The sequence below is a fragment of the Juglans regia genome, chromosome 5 (genome assembly GCF_001411555.2).
Source record: "Juglans regia cultivar Chandler chromosome 5, Walnut 2.0, whole genome shotgun sequence".
NCBI lineage: Eukaryota > Viridiplantae > Streptophyta > Magnoliopsida > Fagales > Juglandaceae > Juglans > Juglans regia.
Genome location: NC_049905.1, coordinates 5,698,217 through 5,707,763, shown reverse-complemented (window position 1 = coordinate 5,707,763; position 9,547 = coordinate 5,698,217). Strand labels below are relative to the sequence as shown.

General features: G+C 38.9%; 2 protein-coding genes across 2 annotated transcripts; both read left to right on the top strand.

The window, feature by feature from the left end:
* Positions 1-926: 926 nt before the first annotated feature.
* On the top strand, positions 927-6,309 carry LOC109002393 (putative disease resistance protein RGA4). Its single transcript, XM_035690015.1, has 4 exons — positions 927-4,373; positions 4,505-4,576; positions 4,659-4,911; positions 4,991-6,309. The coding sequence occupies exons 1-3, from the start codon at positions 927-929 to the stop codon at positions 4,878-4,880; spliced, it is 3,741 nt and encodes a 1,246-aa protein (XP_035545908.1). The 3' UTR covers positions 4,881-4,911; positions 4,991-6,309.
* Positions 6,284-7,066, top strand: LOC109002392 (putative disease resistance protein RGA4; the record flags this gene model as incomplete). The annotated part of the gene is made up of 1 exon (XM_018980114.2): positions 6,284-7,066. A coding segment is annotated over one exon (783 nt), but the record flags the coding sequence as incomplete, so codon positions are not given.
* Between the last annotated feature and the right edge of the window lie 2,481 nt (positions 7,067-9,547).

The following is a 9,547-nucleotide window of genomic DNA, read 5'->3' as shown; positions in this document are numbered from 1 at the left end:
GATGACGCCACTTATGAACTTGTGAGTCTCGGTAGTCGATACTCATCATCCATTATCACATTTTTCCTGCGATTACGGTCCAGAGCTCATGAGACTGAAAAGGTTAATGAGAAGAATAATATGTTGATATATGAAGAACAAGAGCGCTTGAAAAATGAGACTAAAATTTTCAAATTTTTGTAAGTCGTATGAGATAATAAAATAAAAATATTTAATAGATATTCATGATATGCATCATTCTTATATATTTTTAATAGCATAAAAAATATAAAAATTTATATTTTTGCAAAATTTATATCCAGACCGCAGCGGCACTTGGGACGAAGAAGACCAGCTCTTGCTCTTCGAAGATAAATGAAATATCACCTCAGATAATATCTTAAAGCTGACAGAAATGGACGCTCGGAAAGTAAAACACAAAAATAAAGACAAAACCTTAATAAGACCCAACCACAAGAAGATCAATGTTGCTGACTCAAACTGCCTAAAGGATAAGAACAAAGTTGCATAAAAATCGTCGGGCTGTTCAAACTGATGAGAAGAAGGATAAGATCACACGGAGTTGGTGATAAATTTAACAAAAGCCAAATGAGTGGTCCTCTATAGCTAATTTAGTAATGCTAGAGCGACCGCTGTGACTCCCACTAAAAGTTTTTGCTAATTTTAATATGTATTTTTTTAATATATTTTTTTCAATTATTTTTTATAAATAATTTTTTAATACTTTTTAATATTTAAAAAAATAAAATAAATATAGAATATTATTAAAAAATATTTCAAACATTAATCATCATTACGAATAAATTAAAAGTGTATCTAAAGCTGGATTATGCCAACCATAGCTAATTAGACTGGGCCCACCCATGTTCTTCATTTCCTATTTGATGGCCACCTTCAAAATTTGCCTATTCGCTTATCATCTAAGAATGGCAAAATATTTTCCCTCCATTCTTGTTCCTGGAATCAGTGAGCATTTGGGCGTGCAGACGGTGAAAAAGTTGGGATTATTATGGTCCTGTGTCAAAGATTTTGAAAAGCTGAAGGACATTGTTTCACAATTGCAACCTCTGCTTCTGGTTGCGGAGGAGCAACAAGCCGTGAACCATGAAGTCAAAGTCTGGCTCGAGAAGTTAACAGATATCTTATATGAAGTGGGCGACCTGCTGGATGATTTATCCACCAGAGCTCTTCGGATGACCCAAAATAAGAAGGCAAAACAGGTGTGCATCTTCTTTTCCAAATCGAATCAACTTGCATTTCACCTTAGAATGGGTCCTAAGATTAAGACTATTCTAAACAATTTAGATCACATTGCAAACGACATGAGGAAGTTTCATTTTGAGGAACGCCATGGAAAGATACCAGTAGAAGAGAATAGGGAGAGGGATCATAACGCTTTTTGTCCCGAAGAAGTACTTGTTGGTAGAGATAAGGAGAAAAAGGCAGTTGTTGACTTTTTAATGGACTCCAATGTTAAGGAGAACGTTTCAATTCTTCCGATTGTTGGAACCGGTGGTATGGGAAAGACAACACTAGCTCAGTTCGCATTCAATCACGAGAGAATCCAAGAATATTTTCAGCTCAAAATGTGGGTGAATGTCATGTCATGTGTCTCTCGTGATGACGATGTTATGGAAAAAACAATCGTTAGAAAAATCCTAGAATCTGCCAGAAATGAGAAAGTAACATTAAATCCTTTAATGCATCCTGTTACGATTTTTGAAAAAGAAATGTATGGTAAGAAGTACCTACTTGTCTTGGATAATGTGCGCATCAATGATCGTGAACTTGAAGAATGGTTTGAATTGAAACGAGTTCTAATAAAGCATGGTGCAAGAGGCAGCAAAATTTTAGTAACTACACGTAGTGAAGAGGTTGCCGATACTATGTGCACAGTTAAACCATATTACTTGAGAGGTTTAGATGAATACTACTCATGGTATTTATTTAAACAGATGGCGTTTAAAAATGGGCAAGAGCCAGACGATGAGAGAATTGTGAATATGGGAAAGGAGATTGTGAGAAAATGTGAAGGTGTCCCTCTCATCATAATAACAATTGGAAGGTTATTGTATTTCAAAAATTCAGAAACAGAGTGGTTGTCTTTTATGAATAATGAACTTTCAAGAATACGTCTAAATGATGAAGCTGACATCTTAGCAACTCTTAAGTTGGTTTACGATCAACTTCCGCAGCATTTGAAACAATGTTTTGCTTATAGCTGTTTATTTCCAAAGGATTACGAGATTGATAAATCAACATTGATTAATCTTTGGATAGCACAAGGATTTATAAAGTCGTCAAATGAAGAAGATGAATGCCTTGAAGATGCTGGTCATGAATACTTTATGGATAATGAAGAAGATGAATGCCTTGAAGATGCTGGTCATGAATACTTTATGGAATTAATTTCGAGATTTTTCTTTGAAAAAGTCACAATAGATTGGTCGGGTGAAGTCAGTAGCTGCAAAATCAATGACCTCATGCATGATCTTGCTATGTTGATTGCAGGACCGTCAGTAACCACATTAAACTCTTTTACATATGAAGAGGACGTTAACAAGAGCACTCGTCATCTATGGGTTGGTTACGATATAGAACATTACTTATATCTCGCACGTTTAATTTCTAAAGCAAAATGTAGACTGCGAACATTTCTTTCACCAAGTGACAGTGAGCCTAGGTACATGACAGAATGTGATGCAATTTTTTCAAGCTTCAAAACGTTGCGCGCATTGCAATTGGGTAGTAGAAGCCTAGATGGTTTACCGTCAAGCTCGTTTTGTAAGTTGAATAGTTTAAGATATCTTGATCTTTCTGGAATGTACAAGATGAAGAAGTTACCAGATTCTATAACCAGCTTGCAGAATTTGCAGACGTTAAAACTGTGCAATTGTAATTGGCTTGAAGAATGGCCGAGAGAGTTTTCAAGATTAGTCAACCTCAGGCATCTTGACATCAATGGATGTTGGAAACTGACTTATATGCCACGTGGATTGGGGCAATTGACTAAACTTCGGTCATTATCAGACTTCCTGGTATCCCCCCAGCTGGATTCTCTCAACATGCTGCATAGTGGTGGACTAAATGAATTAAAGGGACTAAATTACCTAAGAGGTGATTTACAGATTAGAAATTTGGGATGTGGGAAAGATGATGCTGAAGATTACGAGGCTGCAAATTTGGGTGAGAAAGAAAAGATTCGTTTTCTAAAATTACATTGGGACGATTCATTTGGGTGGAGGGATGATGCTGATGCTGAATTAAGAAAATTGGAAGCCTTAAGACCTCATGACCGCAAGCTTAAGAGGCTTGAATTAAGCGGTTACAAAGGTGCAGAGTTTCCACGGTGGCTTTCGTCACTCACAAATCTTGTTGAATTTCAATTATCCAAGTGTAAAAAACTGCAATGTTTGCCACCATTGAGTCAGCTGCCCTCTCTTAAGCGTCTGTTTCTTAAGTACTTGGACGATATTGAGTACATGTCAGATAGTGATTATGAGTATATATTTACTGGGACATTCTTCCCATCCTTAGAGGAACTTCAACTCTATTATTGCCCTAATCTCAAGGGGTGGTGGAGGGAAGAGCCTCCGCCTCGTTCACTCCCAGCTTCATTTCCTTGCCTTTCAGAGCTATCCATCTCGGATTGCACTGTGCTGGATTCCATGCCGATGTTTCCACGTCTTGAAAAAGAGTTGGTCCTGTCTAATGCTAGCTGGAAGCCAATGCAACAGTCATTGATGATGAATATGGACTCCTCTATATTTGCCTCTTCTTCATTCGCTCCTATCTCAAAATTGAAGCGTCTACAACTACATAGAATAGAAGATCTACAGATTCTCCCAGAGAAGGGACTGCAAAACCTGACTTCTCTCGAGTCTTTGCAGATTTTCCACTGCCATAGATTAGAGTCTTTGTCTCAAGGTATACAATATCTCACTAGACTTCAACAACTGAAGATTAATCATTGTGATAAGCTTGATCTAGGCGGCAATGATGAGGCTGGGATGGGATGGCAAGGCCTTACGAGCCTCCTCTCTCTGGATTTCATTGGGCTTCCAAAATTGGTGCATCTGCCGTCAGGTCTTCAACATGTTACCACTCTACATAAGTTCCAGATTTCGAGTTGTTGCAGGTTGAGGGCCTTACCATATTGGATTTGCAAATGGACATCACTTCAACAGTTCGAAATTTCTAATTGTCCAAGTTTGACTTCGCTACCCGAAGAAATGCGTTTGTTGAAGTCTTTGGAAGTGTTAACAATTAGAAAGCACTGTCCCAAATTGTTGCCAAGATGCGAGAGCGAGACGGGAGAGGATTGGTCCAAGATTGCTCACATCCCTAAATTGTACTTGGATTGGCCCTCCGAGGTATTTAACTCGCCGCTTCATCTTAATGCCTCCTAGAACTTTTTAGTATCCTTATTCCTTACTTCTCTCTCTCTCTTTCTCTTCCGTTTTATCTCACAGAACTTTCTTTGTTCTTAAAATTTTCATTGCAGGAAGAAGTGAAGAACGGTAGAAAGAGGTTCAATGCTTATTATAGTTATCCATCAAAAGTCAACAATTTAGTGGTAATTTTCTTCTTTCTTATTTCTTCTTCATATTCACAGAAGATGAAGTTTCATCACTTACGTTATTCTTCACATGCATTAGGAAAAGAGTCATGCTACAGGTACGGCCAAAAATATGGATAAAAAAAGGACTCCTCGCACATTTGTTATGATTAATTACACTGTTCAACAAGAAGGTGAAAGAAGAATAAAGAGGAATCTTAGGAGGAAAGGGAGGAAGGGAGTGATCTGGGCAGAGGCAAAAAGGTTGTTGAGAAATCGAGGAGTGGAGTTAAGGGCGTCGTCGTCAAGGATGGATATCTAAAATGATTTCCATGAGTTGAAGACAATTAGATGCAAGTACTGCAATCCCAAAATAAACTTCTTTTTTTTCTTTTTTTCCTTTTTTTTTTTTCCTGATGAAATTCAATCCAGTGCTAGCTGCAGTTGCATGGGAATATCATTTGGTGTCTTTGACATTTGAGTTCTGCGTGGTAGGCATTACCGATGATGTGGCTATTGGAGCTTACACTTGATTCGTACTACTTCACGAATCCACTGAGAATCAGATGGTAATTGCTCTATTCTTTGTTAAATTTGGTCTTGTTTGGTTGCTAGGAAAATGCCAGAGATTCCATTTTTACCTCTTGCAGAGGTGCTAATGGAAGTGACAACCTTTGTGGAAAGGTGCAAGGCTTATGCTGGGTGACTGTTGGTAATTTGTGACCTTGATTGTGGTATGGCACAGCATCTCTGCGAATTGATTTTCCAGAACTTATGGTGGACGTTCAGTTGCTTTTAAATGCTAATTGTCCAATTTCTTTCTATTTCTCTCAATAATCTTGTGCAAGGGAAAGATCGGCGACTGTTATTGGATGAAGACAACTGTTTTGTTTTTAGATCAGTTTAATTTTTTTGAGCACACTTGATAAAATGGATTGTTTCCACTCCATCCAATTGTATTTATAAAATCTGAGATTTGCAGTTTATGCTTCTCCCAATGGCATTTGCTTTCTTGCCATGGATGATATTGCATTTTGCTTTTCATCTTTTATTCCTTCCAAGGTACTGTGGGAGGAAAACAAGTACTGTTCTCTAGTATGCTAGAATATTTGGATAAAAGCCATAGTTTTGAGATTTTTGACTCATTCTGAAGCATGGGTTCACATTGAAATATTGCATATCTAATTAATTTCCCGTTTTATCTCATCGTAGTTGTTTTGCCTGTAAAACCAATTGGCGACTTTTCTTATCTTCAATACTTTCAAAATATATACAATCCAGCTTCTTCTGGTATTGATTTTCTTCCATAACATACTCACTTTCCCAGGATATGCCACCAATATCTTTTGTTAGAACTGTGAATCAGCCACTTCAACAATTTCACAAGTGCTTGCATTTCTGTTAGCATGACAAATTTTAAGATAATTGGATTATGCTTGTGGTTCTTTCCAGATTACTAATTCTATAAAACATACAATTTCTCTCCAAGTGTAACTACCTCATATGTCCAAGCTTGCAGGAAAGATTAATTTGGTTCACATGGTGGAGCATATATGAAGATGATGACTACAAGATGATGATGCAACCAAGTGCTTGAGACTTCTGTATTACTGCTTTGCATGAACATCGTTTAGAGATGATGATCAAAAGGCAGTTGTTGAACTTTTGATGGACTCCAACGACGAAGAGAACGTTTCAATTCTTCCTATTGTTGGAATCGGATGATTGGGAAAGACAACATTAGCTCAGCTCACATTCAATCACGAGACAATTGAAAAATGTTTTCAGCTAAAAATGTGGGGGTGTGTTTCTGATGTCTTTGATGTAAAAAAACTAGTTGGAAAAATCTTGGAATCTACAACAAACAAGAAACCAGAAGATGTTGAAATGAGTACATTGATCAGTTTTCTTAAAAAAGAAATCGATGGTAAGAAATACATGCTTGTCTTGGATGATGTGTGGAATGAGGATCCTGAAGAATGGTTTAAGTTGAAACAACTGCTAATGGGTGGTGCCAGGGGCAGCAAAATATTAGTAACCACGCGCAGTAAAATGGTTGCCAAGATTATGCACGCAGGTAAACCATATCTATTAGAGGGTCTAGACAAACATGAGTCATGGTCTCTATTTCAACAAATGGCATTTGGAAAGGATCAATTAGAAAATTTAGGAATCGTGTCAATCGGAAATGAGATTGTCCCTCTTGCCATCAAGACAATTGGAAGGCTATTGTACTTGAGAAACCCAACAACAGAGTGGTTGTCTTTTAAGGATAATGAACTTTCAAGAATATCTCAAAATGAAAATGACATACTACCAACTATTAAGTTGAGTTATAATCAACTACCACCAAATTTGAAACAGAGTTTTGCTTATTGCAGTTTATTTCCAAAAGATCATGAGATCGTTAAATCAACATTGATTAATCTTTGGATATCACAAGGATATATCAAGTTATCAGACCAAAATCAATGCCTCGAAGATCATTCTTTCAAGAAGCTGAAATAGATTGGTTGGGTGACGTCACTAGCCGAAAAATGCATGACCTCATGCATGATTGCTATCTCCGTGGCAGGACCATTAGTCGCCAGATTAGAGTATAAAGCAGACAAAGTTGACAAGAGAACCCGGCATGTAGCAGCTGGTTACTTTGGGGATTTTTCCTCTCTTAACTTTAGTTTCCAAAGCAAGTGGGATACGAACATTTCTATTATCGAGTGGCTACAAGCTTTCGAACGAGTTAGAACATGATGCAATTTATTCAAGTCTCAAGTCGTTGCGCGCATTTGACTTGCATAGAATTCCATATTATTTCTTAACATCGAATCTTTTTTGTAAGCTGGAGCATCTAAGATATCTGGATCTTTGTTAAATATATGGTATGAAGAAGCTGCCGGATTCTTCAACTAGATTGCAAAATTTGCAGATATTAATACTCGATGGTTGTAGTTCACTTGAAGAATGGACTGCTAGAAAGAAGGTTCTTCTATTCACTCAATGAATTGTTTACACTACAGCTCTGCTGTATATATACAAGTGTCTCTCTAAATAAGGAAATTACAAGGTATTCAAACTGAGGAGATTACAATAGACAAAAGGAGAGTGTACAAACATAACTAGGAAATAATCAACTAAATCAATTGCAGTCAACTAACAGACTGATCATCGTGGTCATTCTTTCCAAGTATGTAGGCTGCTGTCAATGCCATTTGTTAAGGCATTAGTTAAGGCTCCATTGCCTCCATTGTCCAGTTGTACATGGCCTTGAGTGAGGCCATCAGTCAAGCCTTATTAAGACATTTCAGCTCACTACACCAGCCACGCAGCAGCCCGTTGCAGATACCCAGCTCACGCAGCTGTGCACCAGCAGAGTACCACTACATGCTCTGCACAACAGAAAGCGCTATCGCCGTCCTGCACATATAGCCAATGATTCTTCACAGCCACCCGTCAATATTTGAGTGGTATACATTGTAAAGGTTGTTACTGAATAGACACTATAAATAGATACTCTGTATACAGAAACAATGTAAGAGAGAAACGTAAATGAGATATTTTTCCTATGCGTTGACTATCAATAATGTGTATGGACTTTTATCAAACAACTCTCGTGCTTTCCTTTATCTTAGTTTAAACATGGTATCTAGAGCCTGAGACTCACGTCCTCTTCTTTCCCATGGCCTCCTCAGAAAATTCCTCCCCTCCTCCTAATCCCTCCTCCATTCTCAACTCTGCTACACACTGTGTTACTGTCAAACTCACCATTCAAAACTTCCCACTATGGAAGGCTCAGATTGTGCCCTTTCTCAAGGGTCATCAACTCTTTGGATATGTGGATGGTTCTATCCCCTCCCCTACTGCCTTCATTGACGGCAAAATAAATCCCGAACATACCCGATGGGTATTACAAGATCAACTCCTCATCTCTGCCATTAACTCTTCCCTTTCCAAGTCTGTTCTTGCCCAAGTGTTGGACTGCACTACATCTCATGAAGTCTGGACAACCCTCTAAAACATCTTCCAAGCTCAATCCACTGCTCACGTCTTCCACACCCATTATCAGCTTGCTACCCTAAAAAAAGGGACTGAGTCCGTTTTGGATTATTACAACAAAGCAAAACTCTTGCCTCCTCCCTCAGTGCAGCTGGCCATACCCTCACTGACCATGAATTCTCTGTCTATCTCCTTGCAGGGCTTGGAACCGACTATGAATCCATGGTCACCTCTCTCACTACACGGCCTGATGCTCTCTCTCCCCATCAGATCTATAGCTATCTACTTAACCACGAATCTCGCCTATCTCATCAGACCCAATCTTTACTCACGGGTTCTTCCTTTTCTGCTAATAACACTGTTACTCGGGCACCATCTCTGCTTGGTCAACCCCCTCGTGGTGGTCGAAATGGTGGTGGTGGTCGGAACAGTGGTCGTGGTGGCTTCTCCTCCAACTATTTCTCAAATCGCAATGAGACCCGCCCCATTTGTCAGCTTTGTCAAAGGCCAGGACACACGGTTATTTCTTGCTATCAACGTTTCAACCAAGCTTTTCAAGCTCCTGCACCAAGTTCCTTGACTGCCAATTATACTCATTTCCCCATTCCAGCGTCCCCTCCACCCACCTGGTTTCCTGACACCGCTGCAACCAACCATTTCACCCCTGACCTGTCCACTCTAAATTTAGACTCTGTTTCCTATCAAGGTTCTGACCAAGTAAGCATCGGAGATGGCTCTTCCCTCCCAATACAGAATGTTGGTTCAGCTCAGTGGAGTTCTCCTTCTGGCAATTTTCTCCTCACTAATCTTCTTCATGTTCCATTAATTTCGCGCAATCTACTTTCGGTTAGACAGTTTTGTCTTGATAACAAAGTTTTCTTTGAGTTTCACTCTGATTTTTTTCTTGTGAAGTATTCCCATTCCCAGGCGGTGCTTCTTCGAGGACCAGTTGAGAACGGACTCTACACACTTTCTTCCGCCCTTGCTGCACCTGCT